The 19640-nt window shown below is 44.2% G+C and overlaps 1 protein-coding gene across 8 annotated transcripts in view; it reads left to right on the top strand.

The window, feature by feature from the left end:
• LOC147017562 (neogenin-like) overlaps positions 1-19640 on the top strand; it is a 491631-nt gene that overhangs the window by 384305 nt on the left and 87686 nt on the right. For all 8 annotated transcript variants that reach the window (XM_085847263.1, XM_085847265.1, XM_085847261.1 and 5 more), the window contains 2 exons: positions 483-593; positions 4785-4979. In XM_085847263.1, coding sequence (XP_085703389.1) covers positions 483-593; positions 4785-4979 — 306 coding nt within the window. The remainder of the gene's footprint in view (positions 1-482; positions 594-4784; positions 4980-19640) is intronic.

Below are 19640 nucleotides of genomic sequence, written 5' to 3'. Positions count from 1 at the left end.
GTGCATAGCCATACCGACTGTACATGTGGAGATTTTCAATTCGTGTCAAATTTGCTCTCAAAAATAGAGAAGAAACAGATAACACAAACACAATTCACATTTTCCATCACATTATAATTACAGTATTCGGCTGCAGCTGCTTTTTGTGATTGCAAGGCTCTAATTTGAAAAAATAAATAAATAGGGTTTGTCAGAAGTAAACAATTATTTTTTGGTTTATTCGATTATGATCCATTTTTAATACATGTGGCCAGCTAGAAATTGTTTATTTCGTAATGAGCTCTTGTTTATTTTATTTATTTATTTTTTTTCTTCACTGAGAATTGCACATACATCTCGTTAAAATATTTATTATCATTACTGCTCACAGCATGTTTGGGTAGGTCACAGCCTGCATAACCTAGCCAGGTTTACTGTGAAATCTCACGGCGTAGGCCACGATGCACCGAATGCAATGCTTATTTGAATCCTCCCATGGACAGGACTTGAGCGGGGAACTCAATATTTATTCCGTGTCACCGCCATGACGGTCAATGGAACGGGTCCTTTCTCGGATCCTGTCACTGCTGTCACCTTCGAGGATGACTTGGATGGTAAGGCCGGGCTCCGGCGTCATTTCACATCAGCTCGTAGCATTGTTACTCGGTTTGCATAACCGTGTTCGAATATTTTTGATATATTTGTTTATTTGAAGGAGAAAAACTTGGGAGGAGTGGTTGGAGGGGGTTGGGGTGCAGATGATGTTTCTGAAGAGGTTCATCCAAGAACAGGAAGAGAAGGAAAGACCTATACAAGCTCATATAACAAGACTGCAGTTCAAACAGGGGAGTGTACAGTGGTCAATGTTTCAAATTGATCATTTCAGACTGCATGATTCTCTTATCAGGGCTACATATGATTTGGATTCAGATAAACCAAGCCAGCCGCCAGCTTAAATGCACAACTATTCATTCACAATGAGTTGTGTACTTGCTGCCTTAAACAAGCTCGAATGAGCTAAGATCCTCGTCCTCTTGATGACGTCATAAAAACGAATATGACGTCATTGTGATGTATCAGGTTTGCGATAAATTATCCGTGCTAATGCCCGGCTTGATTCCAGCAAACAGAATTCAAAAAGCTTGCCTAGTTTCGGAGATAATTTTTTAGGCGATTTCCATTAGCGGAGATATTTTGACGTCATAACTTTTTTTCCAGGAGGAATTTTCAAAATCGGAGATGGTTACTGTCTGCGCAGGGAATTTTTACATATAATGCCAAGTTTCAGGAAGTTCCGATGAAAACTTTAGGCTGTGAAACAAAAAAGTCCACAAGAACAACAACGAGAGTAAGACTTAGAGATCCTCCTCGAGGATCGAAAAATCGAACACGTGATTGTTGTGGATTATGTGACGTCATGCGACACAGATGAGGAGCAAACCTCTGACAGATGATGATCAATAATTACATGTCAATTTCATTGTGACCTAATCATGTGATGCATTGTGGTAAATGTTTTCACAAAGGGATCCCATGTGGAAGTAAAAATCTCAACGCCGGGCGATAATTGTATGTTCACCTTCTCACCTCCACAACAACTGCATTGCACCGTCATCGCATTGACCATATGAGCGCTCAAACGTTAGCCTGGGGGGTGGCATTCCATGGCCTAATCAGATCCTGTTCCAGCTCATCGAGGGTCTGTCGCTGTCTTGGCAAGGTTGAAGATGACAATCAGTGATAATCTGCTGATATGGCAGGCCAGTGTGACACGACATTAACATTGGCATTGACAAGAACATTCCTTGTTTGAATGGCCCTGTAAGCAGGAGCGTTATCGTGCATAAAGATGATTCCTGGACCATCTTGTTGAAAGGTCAGCAACACATAGTGCTGTGAGATCTCATTGATGGATCGATCTGCCATCAGATTGCCATGGATATGGACCAAGTTGGTGCGAAATATTTCAGCAATACCACCTGACGTCGTGACAATTACATGTACAAACTTAGCAGCTTCCTGGCCACAAACTGGTGCATATTACTCATTGCCTTTTCTGTGGACCCATGCATGGCTATCATGCCTTCGAAGGAGAAACCTGAATTAGTCACTGAACATAACATTTGCCATTTCTTCCATGTCCATCAAACATGCTGATGTGACCACTGCAAGTGTGTTTGGATGTGTCGCGGTGTAATTCTTCGATGATGAGCAGGATGATGAGTAGGGATCCCTGCATCACGTAGACACCTCAAGACGATGATGACATCTCCTGCGAAGTCCAGGGAGTGTGTTTGAAATATTCTGGGCAGTTTGAAACAGATTTCTTAGATGGGTCATGCAAGTGTATCCGTTCTGAGCCTGAGCCGTTATCACGCACGGAGTGTCCACTTCCTGGCATATCTTTTATTGATCCGGTGCCTTGATAACATCTTCTGAGGTCAAAAGCAGTTGCTCTTCTCACATTAAAGAGCCTTGCCACATGGCTCATGCAAGATCATGCTTGAAAGTGTCCAACTATTTAATTCCTCTCATTTTGTGACAGTTGTGGCATTGTAACGGATTGTTAAAGAATGTAATCAGAGTGTTTTTTTGGATGATCCACACGCTGGTGTCTCAGAAAGACTGCTTTGAATTTGCTCAGAATGCTTTGCGTCACCTATAAAAAATCTTATGGTGCATGAGTTGCAAGTTCTGAACAATTACTGCATGAGGCAACTGCGTTATATTTAAACTTACAATCAGATGTTCTTCACATCCCTCGTGCCAAAAAGGGACTTGGAATAAACGCTGGAACAGTCCTTAAACCAATTACATGATCGAGTCTACTGTGCATGTTCGGTGTTTGTTTTATGGTGGAGAGTATATGGTATAGGTAGTTATACAGGCATTATGTTTGTACACTAGTAATGTCTCGATGATGAATGTAACAGAATGATGCATTGCCAGGTGGAAAGACCTTTCAAAATATTCCTGAATTTATGAGATGCACCGAACACTCTATGTTTGTATATATGACAATGGCAGCACACAATTATAATAGCTCCATCATGAAATTAGATACAGGTGTTATATTTGTGCGCTAGCTGCTGTAGATATTATTTATTTAAAAAAGAATTATAGATCTAAGGCTCATGGAGGAGCTTGTACAAAAATGATGCGTAGGCCAAAGAGATTAGGAGACATAAATATACTTCAAATTAACTACAAGGACATGAATAGACGATTTATATACGATTTGTACATGTGGTTGTGGAATCATGACCGAGGGTTAAGATGAAGACATTAAATAAGGCAACACAAGTAGTTGATCCTCGGAATCATTTTGCCTTCACACAAACATTTAACCTTATTGGCGCTCGTGTAATAGTCTATCTGGATTTTTGCGAGCACACACATTTGGCTCAAATGAGGCTTACGACCCATCACCATGAAGGCTTCCTACTTCATTTGCAACAGTGCAACACTCAATGATACAATGGAATTGTGCCCAACATGGTATTCCTTAGTATCGGAAACATGGCTGGACAGATAGCCGTAGCAACTGATGTGCAGGACCAGGATTTTTGACCTTTCTGTGAAAAAGACAATAACCTCACAGGCACCTCAGCACACATTAAAAAATAATGACGATACATTTCAAATTTCCACTTGTACTTCTGCCTTGGACTGACAGAATAGCTCAGGGGGAGTGCATTCGCATTTGGGTTCAATATCCGACACAACTGTAAACTGTCAGCCTGATGCTTCATGGACGGGGCATTGCGTCAGTGTGTGTGTGTGTCGTCCTTCGAAAGGATGTCATGCTGGTTATCCCGTCTGTTAGCATTCACTTGTGCCTGGTGTTAACTTAGTGGTTAGGGTGGCTGGCTTGGGATCTTAGGGTCCTGAGTTTGAGGCCTGTTGGCTGATGAATTAACACCAGGTGGGGTTGACTCGGCCTGTCATCCTTCCGAGGTTGGTGAAATGAGTACCAGTTTACTGATATAGGGGCACAGCATCAGCGCCATCATTGCGCTCCAACAAAATGATAGCTACCCGGCAGCAAAGCTTCCATACGCAAGAAGAAGACGAAGCAGCATTCGCTGGTGGACATTAAGGATCCAGTCATACCTTATGAAAAGAGTAGGCCATAATGTGCAAGTATCCTGGCCAAATTCAAATTCCTGCCATGACCTTTCCATGATTGTCAGGCCTGGCCAACCAGTTTCTGAAAAGTGCCAATTCTACATGCTCTGTGGATCTTCATCCTCAAGGATTATGGAGCTCTTGGAGATGAAGAACAAGAGTTGCCAACCCTGACTAATGAGACATAGTGAAATGTGTTGATGATGACTATTGTAGTTTTGGCTTCATAGACGATAAAGCATCCCTGGATCGATAATTAATTTTGTGCAGAAACAAACGGGAAGGAAATTGTTGACAATTCTCTTCACGTATGTCGTAAAAAACAGAAATTTTAATCAGGTTTTTATAAAAGTAACTGATCCAGTCGAAGCTGATGACGAACCATAACCCAAATCTTTCTCACCATTTATTGCTCGATTGATTGAGGTGTATGTGGTGATGTGATGTATTTCACTCTTCTTAAATAGTAACGTATCCAAGTGGCATTTTCTCTCCACAATGAATGTAACAGAATCCATTGCCACGTGGAAAGAGAATGCAAAGTATTCCTGAATTTATGGGATGCATTTAATGTTCTATATACTGATAAGGAATTTTTTTTTTCTTATAATTTCTGTAGCCTGACCATTTCATGGTTTAATAATTTCTGTCATGTTGGCTGTTGTTGAACTGTGCAGAGTCACGTGTTCCGGAACAGCCGAGCTCCTTGCATGTGCGCCCACTTACCAACAGCATCGTAGTGAGCTGGACACCACCGGCCGAGCCGGATCTGCTGGTCCGGGGCTACCTCATTGGTTATGGGGTGGGGAGTCCATATACAGAGACGGTGAAAGTGGACGGTCGCCAGCGATACTACACCATTGAAAAATTAGGTGAGCTGCTCTGGTACATTCTTGTATTACGCAGTTGGAAAACTTTTGAGGAAATATTTATAATAATTGATGATACTAAAAATAACTCGAGCGAAGTCGATTGCACGCCTTCACAAATCCCCACGCTTCCCACCTGTCGCAATGTTGAAAGTTGGCAAAATGTTCCACCACAAATGACCTGATATCAAATTTTGAATAAGAATAAAGAAGAGATCCTCTGCTTTGTTCGGGCGGGTTGTTCAGTAGGCCTTCGGGTTCTGCTTGGTTTGGGTTAGAGAGGAGGCTTTTTGAAGGCTTTCTGCTTTGGTTTGGCTTTTAGCAGGCCTTTGGGTTCTGCTTGGCGAGGTGGAGGCTTTTTGGAGAGCTTTTTGCTTCGGCTTGGCTTTTCAGCAGGCCTTCGGGTTCTGCTTGGCTCCGTTCGCTTCTTGGGCTCTGCTTTGTTCATTGGAGGAGAGTTGAGCTGGTTGCTCGGCTGGCTCTTCTTGGTTCGTGGAGCTCTTTGTTTTCCGCTTGGTTCCCGGCTTGGTGCGACTCATCGGCCTCATCTTGGAGGTGGTTCCTCGGGGAAGTGACGCATCGACAGGAAGGATCGGCGCCTCGTCTCACCAGCACATGTTCGGAAGCGCGGGAGGATTCGCTGGAGCTCGGGAAGGATCGCGGCTCTCGGCGATTAGATCCCTCTCGCTCTCGCTGGAGCCCGGGTTCAAGCAGCTTGAAGACCACACGAGGTGGAGAGGTTCGAGATAGGTTCTGGGTTTCAGCTCATCTGTCCCTCCGAGCTGGAGTCCGTTATTAAAGGCATCAGCCACCATTTCTTGGGTGTGTGTGTGTGCGTACATGTGTCCGTGGGCCCGTCCAATAAGTAGGAAACTGTTAAGTGCTTTGTGTGCGGTAAATTAATGGATTGCATTTCGTATAGTTGGAATAGTTCTGCTCTTATGTGCTTCCCTAGTTCCCCATTATTATTAATAAATGCCCCAATTGTTAAATGTTTTCAGCTTGTCGCGTCGATTCTTTCATTGACTGAGCATTTCGTGTGTTGGGAGTTAGAAAGCCGTTGGTTTGCCGTAAAAGGGGGACATTCGGACCGACGGTTCTCGGCGATTAAGCTGCTCGGAATCGCGCACGGGACAGGCTCGCTTAGGCGGCTTGTTCCATACGAGTTCCGTCGAAGGTGGAATACCCCGGTAGTTGGATCACGTGGGTATTTAGGTAAATTGAAGTTGGCAATCGACCCTACCCCACGTGGTCTGCCCATTGGCGTATTTCGGTTCTTGCACAAGGACCCGTCGGCTTCGGAGTTATCCGGGCGGCGATCTATATTCTGGGCGATCGGTCGGGCCGACTCGAGTTGCGGCTCCGTCAGAGCGGTCGGCTCGCGGCCGACGCACCGGCACCGTAACAATATGTACATTCGGACCCCAACATTCGTGGAGAATACGATGCTGAAAAATGAAAAATGCTTTCGGACTGAAAAATGAAAAATGCTTTCGTAATGAAAAATGCTGCGAATCTTGATGTAGAAGCAGGTCACATTTTAGAAACCGCGAATACGCCCGGTCCGCAAGTAGCGAAACCGCAGATGTCAGGGTTTGACTGTACAGCCAGTCCTCGTTTAACGTTGTAGTTACGTTCTTGAAAAGTGTGACTTCAACTGAAATGACTTCAAGCGGATCCAATTTCCCCATAAAAAAAAGACTGTTTAAAGATCGAGGCGAAGGTTTAAAGGTCCCCTGACATGCAAAATAAACTTGTTATTTATAAATTAACTTTACCTTCCTAGTCAAGAAATCACCCGTTTTTTTATCAAAAATGGGATAATTAGAGCAATATTTTGATCATTTCTGGAGCTATTCACAACTTTCTATGCCCCGCCCCTTAAAAAAAAATGGACTTCAGCGAATCGTAGCGTGACGTCACAAGCAGTAACTCGCACAGAGTGGATTGACTCGAGAGTCGAGATGTCGCGCGCCTTATAAAGTACGTACAAATGCATTTTGCACATGTTAGTGCAATGTCTGTGATCGTCTTAATTCCAGTGATTGTTTCGTAAAAGTTTTAAATAGTTTTAGCCGTACATTCGAAAATGCCTCCAAGATGTATCGTAGCAGGATGCAGCAAAACAAGCAAAGACGGTGTAAGCCTTCATGTATTCCCGAAAGATGATAATCGTCAGAGAATATGGACATCTAAAGTGAAGGTACTGCTTCCATTGGCATGCTGTTCATTAACATTTAGCCAAAATGCTGTGATAAAAGAAAAGGGAAAAAATGTTTGCACAACGATGAAAGACAAATGTATCTGTCCTATTACACGGCCTCATAGCCTCGGGACTCTTACGCATTGACTTATACATTGTCTGCATGCTAATACAAGTTACTTGTCAACTCTTGAGTCTTGACTAGTCCGATAAATCCGTCGTCCGTCCGACTGGGCCGATAAATCTGACGTGCTGTGGCTTTATTTTATTATTTTCTTTTCTTCATTGTTTTCTACTGGCGCTACATGACGACAGTCGGAATGAAATAAATAAAAATGCAACAGAACGTCAGATTTATCGGACTACTCGAGACAATTGTGTCGCAAGGTGTGTTCTGCACACAAGTTTTCATTGTATCCGGACAGCGAGATTGCTTCGTTTTATGCGTGGAGAGATACGGCCGATGACATGCGCTGGCCTTGTTTGTGATTAATTCGCCGCGGAGAAACATGTCTGCTGCGCTGCGCTGCGCTGGTCACGTCACCTCACTAAAATATTTCTCATATTGAGCAGTATGCAAGTCGAATTTACATTTTTGAATTACGAATAGGATTTAGTCTAACCAGTTGTTATTTCCGAATCTTCCTTCGATGTCCTCCCGATAATCATGAACTCCGGGAATTTCATCGCCATTTTTCTCTGCTTGTCCTGCTTCGGGCTCGAACTGCTAAGGCCGTACTTCATTTCCAGCTGCCTGAACTTCACCCCCCACGACTATGTTATCCCACAATTCTCCATCTGATTCAGACCAAAATCCTTCATTTCTCTCACACTCGCTGTCGTTACCAGACAAACGAAAGTCCATGCCATCCATTATTCAAAACCAAATGTTCGATTTTTTTTTAAAGCAGAAACGAACGAAGCGATTGAGTCAACCAATCAAATGTGGAAATACACAGAAAGCCAATAGAATCACGTAGACCACCAACCCGAGTAATTTACGTGCAGCCTTTGTCATCCTGTAGTTGACGTCATGTGGGTTACGCCCCTTTCAGGAGAATTTTTAGGGGCGTTCCCGAAGAGGTTTGTTTTTTTAATTTTACATTTTACAGAATGAGTATTGTGAAAAAACATTGTCAGATCAGAAATCACGATGAAAAACTCCTCGAGGACATATATAAATGAAATTTCAGTACTTTGGTATGTCAGGGGACCTTTAAATAGTTTTAAACAAACAATTGGCTGTCATCATCTCCAGTTGCTTTTTTCACATCTCTCATTGCTTCAAATCTTTATTGGTTCAGATATTCTCCGTGTGATTGTCGAGGTTGTGTGACGTTGGCTTCTTCCACCTCATCAAAATCTTTCTTAAAACGAGGAAAACCATAAGTTTGGTACTAAATCAGAGGTAAAGCGACTTTATAACAGAACGGTGAACGACTTTAAATGAGTATTTTCTCAATAAATCAGCGACTTAATAACGAAACAATGTTAACCGGGAAGATGTTAAGCGAGGACTTGCTGTATTATTGTTATCATGACTGATACACAAGATGTTTCGCAAGTGCTGAGTGTAATGTAACTTGTAATGTAACTTGTTGCCAATCGAAACAATGACCACAGAACCACGAGGACCTGGAAAACGGTTCAAAATGACACCGTTTTGCTGTTTGTGAATGGCACGATGCTATTGACAGCTTGCTTGCTGAAAGTGTTTCAGAACAACTCGTAGCATTACGAAGTTGTCAGACATGCTGCTCTGCCAAAGAAACATGTTGCAGTAAAAATGACAACTTGATTGTCCAGGAAAAGTTTGTTTTATTGTTTTCTAACTCCAGTTTGGTCGTCGGTGACTTTGAACACAATCATATTCGACCCGTTGGCTTGATTGAGGTCGCATGATGCAGCAAGCTTTGTCGATGTGAAGTGGAAAACAGATGACAATGATTGACTTGTAAAAATTGCAAGTTCTTCAAAATATCATACGTAAGAATTTGCTTTGAGAATTTAATACTTTACTCTTCGCTACATATGACATTCACTTTCGTCACGTCTGAGGTGCCCTGTGTCAGAGACATCAGTCAGTTCGAAAAATTATTTTTATTTTGAGATTTCACAGTTTGGCCTGACTTTCTTCCCCACCATCAACTAATCAAACACAACATTTGAAATGCTGAACATGGTCAACCTCCTGTTTTTAAACATCATCTCTCTCGCTTCATTTTAGCTCAGCAGATCATTGAGAGGACATACTTGGACATTGGTTTGCACAATTACCGCAATCTCTGTAATTACTATGTCGCTATGTACTTCCCGGAGCCGAAACCAAGCCAAAGCAGAACCAAAGTGCGATTTCCCCAGTCGTGAGACGACAGCTCGAGGCAGACGGCACAAACACTACTTACTTGTTTTGCATGTGGGCAAGACTGTAACTGCTACTGTAGAGACCGAATGTAGGAAACCACCAGAAGCTAAGAGGCATGGGACAAGGTTACCCAAGAGGAACTCACGCCACTCGTCTTGAGTATCAGATGCCATTGTAGCACACATTTGAATCCTGCCCTCATTTTGTAAGTTCACCCAACATCAAGCTGATTCACAAAAAGATTGCTAGATCACTACAGAATGCTCAGCCTTGTTACCTATAGTAACCAAAATCCATTATTAATGCAGTCTTTAGGTCAGAACCTGTCTCCCTCGAAGAGTAGGCTACCTATCGCCAGCGTCCTGGCCAAGCTCTGATCCACAAGGGACACTGAATCAGTGACACAGCTGTGCCCCAAGCAAAACATTAATGCATATGACCAGGATAGGCTGTCTTCCCCCCTCCAGGCATGCTCATAGTCCCGGTTGAAGGCCTTTGTGTTTAAAAAGTTGGGCCCCCATGCCTTTGTTCTCATATAAAATATCTAGTTGTCTGTGCGTTTGAGGTTTCTGCCATTTGATTTAGCAATCTCCACACATCTCAAACTCGATACGTGTCTCAACTGCACTTGCTTATGTCTTCTTTTTCTTCTTTCATATGCAGTGCATGACTGTGGGTGGCATCATTTCGTGATTTGCCAGCAAAATATTTGTGTTGACTTTCTTACTCCCTCCTCGCAATTTCCTGACCCCTGTAACCGACCCACACTGTACCATAACCCACACTCATTCCTTGTTAAATCTGCTCACAGGCTTTCCTCACTTTCCTCCAATGCTTTCCTCAAAACTGCATGTTATGACATCATCCGCGCATTCGTACTCCTTCATTAGTCCTCTACCGGTTTCAGCAGAGGGGACTAGAGATTCGCTTTCCGTCTGTCCGTCCCACCTATGGTTTTCAGACTTTTTTTTCCCCATACCCTTTTAACGTGTTCAGCTGAAACTTGGTGCATAGCTTTATTATGATAAGTTACAGAACAAGTTGGAGTTTCAGGGAATTTCTTCAATTTTTCACAGTTATGCCCTTTTTGGACTCAGACAATATCACATATTATGCACGGATAAGTGTTCAGCTTCCCTTGCTCCACCCCACTGCTTTCCACCCATTGGATAGACAGCTGGCCTGACTCCTCCCCAATAAAATCATGTGTGCCGCCAATTGCATGAAACAGTACAGATCAGCAGGCCTCAAGCCTTCGGCCTGGGTCTTAGTCCATGGCCCAATGCAATTGACATGATCCCAGGTGTATAACCACGATGTATTATATATGCACATAAGCTGTACGCATGTTTTTGCTTCATGTATGTACATCGGGTTATTTATTACCTCCACCACCGAAGATGAAAGAGGTCTTGTTTTCACCCCTTTCTGTTTGTTTGTTTGTTTGTTTGTGAGTTGCAAAAATTGAAAAATGTTCAAGTATATTGGTCAGTCGATTTTGTTATTCTGTCTCTGTTTGTCTCTTTGTCGCCTACAGGTCACAATTTTAAACCGATCTTCACGAAACTTTACCATGTGGTAGTTTGTCATAAGGAAGAAACCTACTGTTTTTGAGGTCAAAAGGTCAACAACGAAGGTGGTATCTCTAAAATCCTCAATTTTCATCCGATTGACTTGAAATTTGAAGAGGATTTATATTTCAGGTCGCTGAATTCGCTGAAGATTAAGGATTCGCCACTCCTTAGGTGTCATTTCCCTGGTCTCTGTATATGCTCCGACTGAGGCGATTGATCTCACCGTGAAGGATGCATTCTACGCCACGCTCGAATCTGTGGTTGATCAGTGCCCCAGACGAGATACACTTCTAGTCTTGGGGGATTTCAATGCATCGACTGGAACTGATAGGGATGGTTATGAGGTGTGTGTTGGTCCCCATGGGTCAGGAACTATGAACCAGAATAGCACAAAGTTCCTTGACTTTGCAAGAAGTCATGGACTTAGGGTGGCTGGTTCATGGTTTCAGCGCACACAAGCTCATCGCTGGACTTGGTATTCCAACGCTGGTGGTGTGGCAAAGGAGATTGACCATGTCCTCATTGACGGTCGTTGGAGGATGATCCAGAACTGCAGGGTCTACCGGAGTACTCAGTTCCTCAATACTGACTACTGGCTTGTTGTAGCAACTCTAAAGCTGCACCTTAAATCCTGGAGAATGGTACCATCCCAGCCTAGGCTGGATGTTAGCAAGCTCAGGGATGAGAGAGTAGCTGAGGAATTTGCGAACAGGCTGAGTGGACACTTCGGGGTTCTGGGTGCTTTGGGGGGTCCTGAAGAGTTGTGGAGCGCCTTCAAGACCACTGTCCTTGATGTTGCCGGTGGATGCCTTGGAGCTCACCGCAGGGCAAAGAAGAATTTTGTCTCTCAAGGGACACTGGATACCATTGACCAGAGTCGCAGGGCCAGGCTGAATGGCAGAGCTGAGCTGTTCAGGGAGCTGAGGCGTAAAACTGTACGTGCACTGAGGGTGGACAAGGAGGCCTATGTGCGAGGAATCTGTGAGGGGGTAGAGCATCACCTGTGGACAGGTGATTCTCATCCCACTTACAGGGGAATTCGCGCATTGCATTCATCCAAGCCCATCCCTTGGAGCAATGCAGTTCGAGCAGAGAGTGGTAGGCTCTTGACAGAGGAGTCTGAAGTGAAGGCCCGCTGGGCCGGTTACTTTGAGCGGTTGTACCAGGCTGATCCCCCAGCTGTCGAGTTGGACGTCAAGGGTGTTACAATCCCTGTTTCTGACCCTCGAATCAACTGTGGTCCACCTTCGCTTGTGGAACACACGGGCTGCGGTGAACCAGTTAAAACGGGGCAAAGCTCCAGGGATCTGTGGCATCCATGCTGAACTTCTCAAGGCTGTTGGAAATGTTGCACTCATGTCATTGCATGCAGTTTTGTGCTCTGCCTGGAACATAGGCATCATCCCAACTGATTGGAAGAGCGGCCTTGTTGTTCCTCTCTGGAAAGGGAAGGGTGATCGCCAAGACTGCTACAACTACCGAGGGGTGACGCTGCTCTCAGTGCCGGGCAAGGTCTTTGCTCGGATAATTCTTGATAGGGTTCGCCACCATCTGCTTGAGCACCAGCGTCCAGAGCAGTCGGGCTTTGCACCAAAAAGGTCAACGATTGACCGTATCCTTGCCCTTCGTGTTCTCACCGAATGCAGACGAGAGTTTCGGCAAGGGCTGCTTGCAGCCTATGTTTATCTCTGTAATGCGTTCGATTCAGTGACTCGGGATGTCCTCTGGAGGATTCTTGGTCTTCGTGGGGTGCCACCAAAACTGATTGATCTGATGTCTGAACTCTACTCTGGTACTGAGAGTGCTGTGAAGTGTGGTGGTACCATCTCTCACTTATTTCCAGTTGTTACTGGAGTTCGTCAGGGGTGTGTACTGGCCCCCACACTTTTCAGCACTTGTATGGACTGGATTTTAGGGAGGATGTCGGAGAGATAAAGCTGCGGTGCATCGTTTGGGAATGTCAAGATCTCGGACCTTGATTTTGCGGATGATGCAGTCATATTTGCGGAGACTCTAGATATCCTTTTGGGGGCCCTCAAGGTGCTGAATGAGGAGTCGGCGCCGCTGGGATTACGGGTTTCTTGGGTCAAAACTAAGATCCAGGCTTTCGGTGACATCTTGGATGCTGCTGTCCTGTCTGTGTCTGTTTGTGGTGAGGATGTTGAGGTCGTGGAGAGATTCACTTACCTTGGCAGTGATATTCATGTCTCTGCTGGCTGTGAGTCAGAGGTCAATAGACGTCTGGGTCGGGCCTGGGGAGTCATGGATTCACTGGATCATGGGGTGTGGCGCTGCCGGTACCTGTGCGGGAGGACGAAAGTCCGAGTCTTCAGTTCCTTGGTACTTCCAGTCTCGCTCTATGGATGTGAGACTTGGACTCTGACCAAGGATCTGAGACGGAGACTTAATTCCTTTGGTACCAGGTCTCTTCGGAGAATCCTTGGCTATCGCTGTTCGGATTTTGTGTCCAACGAGCGGTTGCTGAGAGAGACTCGGATGAGATTTATTACCTGCATAGTCCGTGAGCGTCAGTTGCGGCTGTATGGACATGTGGCTCGTTTTCCTGACGCTGATCCTGCTCACCAGATTCTCTCAGCGAGGGAGTCTCATGAGTGGAGGAGGCCAGTGGGCCGACCACATGCCTCGTGGTTGCAGCAGGTTGACCATCATCTCAAGGACATGGGGATAGGCCTGGCATCTGCCTGGGGGATGGCCAGACGGAGGCCCCTGGAGTACCGGCGGAAAGTGGACGCAGCGACGCGCTGTTCTGGCACATGCTCCCATACCTGACCTGAATTCAACTAGTCAATTATTTTTGAGGTCAACATCGAACAAAAGGTCAACATAGGCCGAATTTCTAAAATTGTCAATTTTCATCCGATTCACTTAGATTTTGAAGAGGAGTTGCATATTTGGTCATTGGATTCAACCACCAATTATTCTTGAGGTCATATTTGTTTTATGGATTTTGCAAGTACCGTGCTCTGCATGACGTCTTATTCTTGTTGGGTGGTCGCAAGACTACCGTTATTCTCAGGTTTTCCGTCTGTCTGTTTGTTTGTATGTAATGGACAGCTCTGGAGGCCAGAGGAGTCAACCAATTTTGATGAAACTTGACTGGTAGGTTCATACCAGGATCTAATTGTCTGCTTTTGAGCACCGTTGCTATGGACGCCACCGTTGCTTAGCAACTTTCAAGGCGACTTTGAAATTTTTGAAAAAATCCGAATTTTTTTTTTTTCAAAAATCGCCTTACGCGCTTTTATGCGCACCATGATCAACCTCTTTGTCAAAAATTTTCAGCCCGATCCGTCAACAACTATGACTAGTATGCAATTATATAGCGACCACCCATGTCGCCTTCCGGCTTTTTTGTTTTTTTGTTTGTGTGCAGGATATCTCAAAAAGTTGCAGACGGATCTGGATTAAATTTTGTGGACAGGTTCGGTGTGTGACAAGGACGAACGGATTATATTTTGGTGAAGATCCGGATCCAGATCCGGCTACTAGAATTTTAAAGTGATTCTTCACCATTGAGAGCTCAGGCCTAAAACGATATATAGCACGATATCTCAAAAAGTCGTGGACGGATTCAGATGAAACTAGGTGGACATGTTGGATATGTGACAAGGACGAATTGTTTCGACTTTGGTGAAAATAAGGATCTGGATGGGATAATAATATAATTTCCAAAGTGATTCTTCACCATTGAGAGCTCACACCAAAAACGATATGGAGCATGACAAGCCTGGAGACGGCAATGGTTCACGAGCGGTATTTGACGATGTAGATTGTTTCAGAAGTCAAGGATGAGACAATGTGATATTGTTTGACCAAGTTATAAAAATGATCAACATGATGTGGAACGGGTGACAGGTTATTACCTGCAAAATGTCGAAAACCCGGTTTCGTTCAACAACTTTAAAAATTTGACCTCTGCATAACCTTTAAAGGTCACAAAACAATGTTGTGGACATTAAAATAAGGAAACAGGATACGTGCTATGGCTTATTGGAGATAGTTCGTCGAAGAAGGTCGAAAACCCGGTTCGATTCCCACAACTTTGAAAATGTGACCTTTGTGGCCTTTAAAGGTCAAAGGTCGAGGATTATGACCTTTGGTGCAAAACTTCCTCTGGAACATTCCAGGAGCAATATAACGTCATATAGGCTATATGGCATTTCTCATTCCTCGGATTATCCATACTTTGATGAAATCAGCGTAAAAACAAACTTGAAGGGGGCGCCACGGGCAAACTGGCGGGAATCGGGAAAAATGTAAATGATGAAAGTTGTAGTTCTTGAAGAGCACTACTCGCATACCAACTTTCATTCAAAACAGTTGAAAACCCTTGGAGCTCAATGCCCAATTTATTGATTTTTTTGACATTTTCTAAGTTCGTGACCTTGTGGCCTTGACCTTGGGACGAAAATTAAAAATCGTGCTCCGTGGGGCTATGCAGGTGCCATTGGGCTAACCAAATACCGAAACCCCTGCCAGATTCGACAAACCCCCTCGGAGAAGATGTAACTTGAAATCGGCTACCCCCTAAAAACACGTTTTTTTGGGCGTGGCTCCGCCCATAATGGGTGCAGCATGTCCATTCTTAGGAAAACACAACTAGATCATGATATAAACCTCGCACCCAAATTTTATCAGGATCAGATCAAAACCCACGGAGCTATGCTCGGGACAGACAGATAGACAGACAGACACACACCCATAACGAATATAGTGGTCACTTACTGACTCGTGAACCAATATTTCAAAAATGTTTTGGGCCCGATATGTTCTCGTGGATCAGGCATTGCGTGGCGGAGGGATGTGCTCGACTGAGTGCCCATCTCGTTATTATTATGAAATAGGTGAAGTCTAGAAACAAATGAAACATGGTGGGGTAGAAAGGTTCTTCATCCTCATTTCGGTTCTGGTATCAGCTCGAGTGTCCTTCAAAGCAAATTTTTTATCTCCAGCTTGTTATCCGAGTTGTCTTTATTGGTTTCTGGTCTACAAAAGATATCAGTAAATTAGTATTGCTTTTCCCTTTATTTTGCCGAATAGACCCAAGCACGGTGAGTTACAAGGTTTCTTCGTCCTCATTGGGACTGGTAGGGGGATGTGTATTGCAAAGCAATTGTCGCTTTTATTTATCTATTTATTTATTTATTTTTTAAGAAGAAGAACTTTTGATGTGAAACCAAATAAAGACTCATGCACATGAGTTGAGCTTGTTCGCAAAGATGAGAACAAAGCACTATGTTCACGTCACGTTCGTTCGTTCAAATGTGCTGTGCCATGACACGAGTTTTCAAGAACTCGTTCAAACGCGGTGAGATTTTGACACTTCATTATGGAGAAGCAACGTGTGCCAGGCCAGGCCGAGTCAGTTATGAGCCCGATGCAAAAACGACGTACCAACGGCCTGAGCAGTGTTTCTTGCACTCACGGAGTACAGAGTTAAACCACTTCAGACCTATATTAGTTCCATTAATGTGTCGCTCACCTTGCCCTTCCTGAAATAACAGGAGATGCTTCTTCCGAAACCTTAGTTAATGTGAAAAAGTATTACATTATGAGTAATGGTGGTGAAGCCATAAGTCTTATTTAAAGTAAATGATATAGGTGTTAAAATATCGTCTTCGCGTACTCAATCAGAATTTCACAGGATTTATCTCGGTTTGCATTACTGTGACACCTTCTCAGAATTTCTCTCATTTGATGCTTATCTTCCATTAAACCTTCTTAACAAAGCCCGATTCGAATTCACTGATTCATCTTCCTTCAGCCTCGACTGTGTCGCCCACAGTATTTGGCTCCATATCCATCGCCGCAGTCACGGTGCACTTGTCAGTACCTTCTGGGTGTCGCTAATGGAATACATCCATATATCATCTTTCCTTTCCAACTTTAGTGACCCAATTATACAGCGCTCTGGATAGCAATAAATCGCCTTAGCTGCATTGCTCACAGTTCTTCGGGTCTAACATGATAATGAACATCGATTTTGCTTTATTTTTTTTTTCTGCATGCTCACAGAAGTGTAGATTCTTCTGAAGATTTGCAAAAAAGAATTAAAGAATAAATTAATTTGTTCTTTACATGGTTCCTGGATCTTATGTGTCCTTGAAAACCTTACTGGGAGGTAAGGCAATGCTGTCTGTATTGGCCATACTTTTCCTTTAATCGAGTTGGGGGACTCCTCGAGTCCGTGCCTCGTTCATATTTTCTAACCTGTGCTATAGTGTGATGCACAGGCTGAAATAGAAATGTTTATGGATGGATGCTGAAGGGTTTCAACCCCAGAACATTTTTCAGCCCTCAGGGGAATGTCATATGCCTGGTGTTGTCTTCATGGCTGAAGTGGTGGGCTTGGAATCTGAGGGTCCTGAGTTCAAATCACACTCAGCTGTTCAATTAATGCCAGGTGGGGTTGACTTTGTCTGTCATCCTTCTGAGGTCAGCAAAATGAGTGTTAGCTTGCTGGTATCCTATGTCGGAGTGGCGACCCGTCCAGGATTGTGCCCAATCGCCAAGGAGACTGCTTAGGCAGCACCAACGCTCTGCACAGAGTATGGTCCCAATGGATGGAAGGAGGGATGTCTGAATTCATGATTCCATCTCATTATTACTAATGGATCAGACAGGATGGTGCAGTGGAAGTGTGCTTTCAGCTGTCTGGTGTGGGCTTGAATCTCAACTTGGCTGTAAACTGTCAGACTGGTGATTCACAGGTAGGGCACTCCATCACAGAGTGCACAGTCCCTCGGATGAACGCTCACCTGGGAACCCGTCTGCTATTGCATTAGGTGATGGACGCTGAAGATCCTCCGGTGCCTTCAGACAAAGAATTGGTGCGTTATCACCGACACCCTGAACTTATTCCAATATTTTAAATATTACTTTGCCTGATATTTTTATGAGTTTTTTTTTTAAATAAGGTATTTGAGCCAACTGAAAAATGTATCCTCAAGTCTTACAAAGTTGTGGGATTGAAGAGAGTAGATACCCAGAAGCAAAAGTTCGAGAAAACTCCATAATTATTTGCACCAAATGATGGCTTTTTGATATTCGTCCTTGTCCATTCCTTCGCCTCTATTCATTCTGACCTCCTCCCGAGTATTTTCATCTCAACAATTCTTTTTCTGGATTTCATCAGTGATCTCTCTGACTCTCTGGAAAATCCTCTTTATTGCTTTGCTGATGACTCCACCCTCTGCCATACCATCTGTCACCCCTCAGATCGTCAAGCAGCATCCTCTTCGCTCTCTGCAGATATCGATAAAATCATAAGGTGATCCAGCACTTGGAACATGTCTTTCAATACTGACAAATCTCACGCTTTCACAATATCTCTCTCCGGAAGGACAGTCTGGAACCCCCTCCCCATCTACTTTTTCAACAATCCTCTTGAAGAAGTGCTTTCATTCAAGTTTCTGGGTCTCACGATCTGCCATGATCATTCCTGGGAAAGCCACATTTCCAAGCTGTCCTCCAAAGCCAGTCGCATCATACGTCGTGCAAAGTCCTTCCTCGGCACACCTGAGCTCCTGACCACAGACAAAGATTTTGTCTGCAGCCTGATAGAGTACTACTCTCCCCTCTGGGCTGGTGCTCCTGCTTCTCACCTTTCTTGGCTTCACACTGTGGAAACCAAGGCATTTTGGATCATTGGCATCTCCTGCGATGAGGCTGAGTCTTTGGGTCACTCCCTTATCGCAGGCAGGTCGGTGGTCTTTCTGTCTTCTACTGTCTCCTCTCCCGCCTCACCTCCACACTCCCCCCCTGCTCTGTCTGAGATATGTCCCCCACTCCCCACCCACCATATTTCCACAGGGTGCTCAAGGTCTGCCAATAACCCACTTCTGGTAAAACTACCAAAATCACGAACCACTGCTCACCTTCACTCTTTCATTCCTCTTTTCTCCCACCTTTGGAATAAACTCCCACACTCTCTTCAATCCCATTCTTCCCTCCAGGTCTTCAAAACAGCAGGTCACCAACACCTCTTATCTTCCCCCATCCAAAACTATGATCTTTTTTACCCCCACTAATCCACCCCGAACACACCTCCTTCAAATTCCCTGCTTTCCTTCCTGAAAGTACCTGTCGTCTAAGGACTTGAAAGTCCCTGTAGTGTCCATCTTTTTTACTCTATGTACCCCGCTCCATCCCTCTCCCTTCCACAGATCTCCTCTTGTCTCTGTTCCACATTGTTTTTTCCCTTCCCTCTTGTCTCCTGCTCTCCTTGTTGTACGTTCTGTGTGTTTGCTCTCACACGAGCCTTGACGGTGTAGACATAAAAATAAATTGTGAAAAATAAATTTGGATCCCCACTCCCTTCCCTTCTCCCAAAAAAACTTCCCTCACGTTACTAATATTTAGACAGTCTATTCAGAAGATATAGACACAGTGTCTTCATTTTCAGCACATTAGTGTTCATGCCAAGTTGTTCTGAATCATGAGAAGAGTCAACCACAGCCTGTCGACTTACATCATGTGCATGCCAGGTAAGGTGGGACAGA

The sequence above is a fragment of the Eptatretus burgeri genome, chromosome 11, assembly GCF_056783735.1.
Source record: "Eptatretus burgeri isolate ZD-2024b chromosome 11, Ebu_testis_v1, whole genome shotgun sequence".
NCBI classification, from domain to species: domain Eukaryota; kingdom Metazoa; phylum Chordata; class Myxini; order Myxiniformes; family Myxinidae; genus Eptatretus; species Eptatretus burgeri.
The sequence above is the reverse complement of the archived record's forward strand: the minus strand, read 5'-3'. Positions and strand labels throughout refer to the sequence as shown.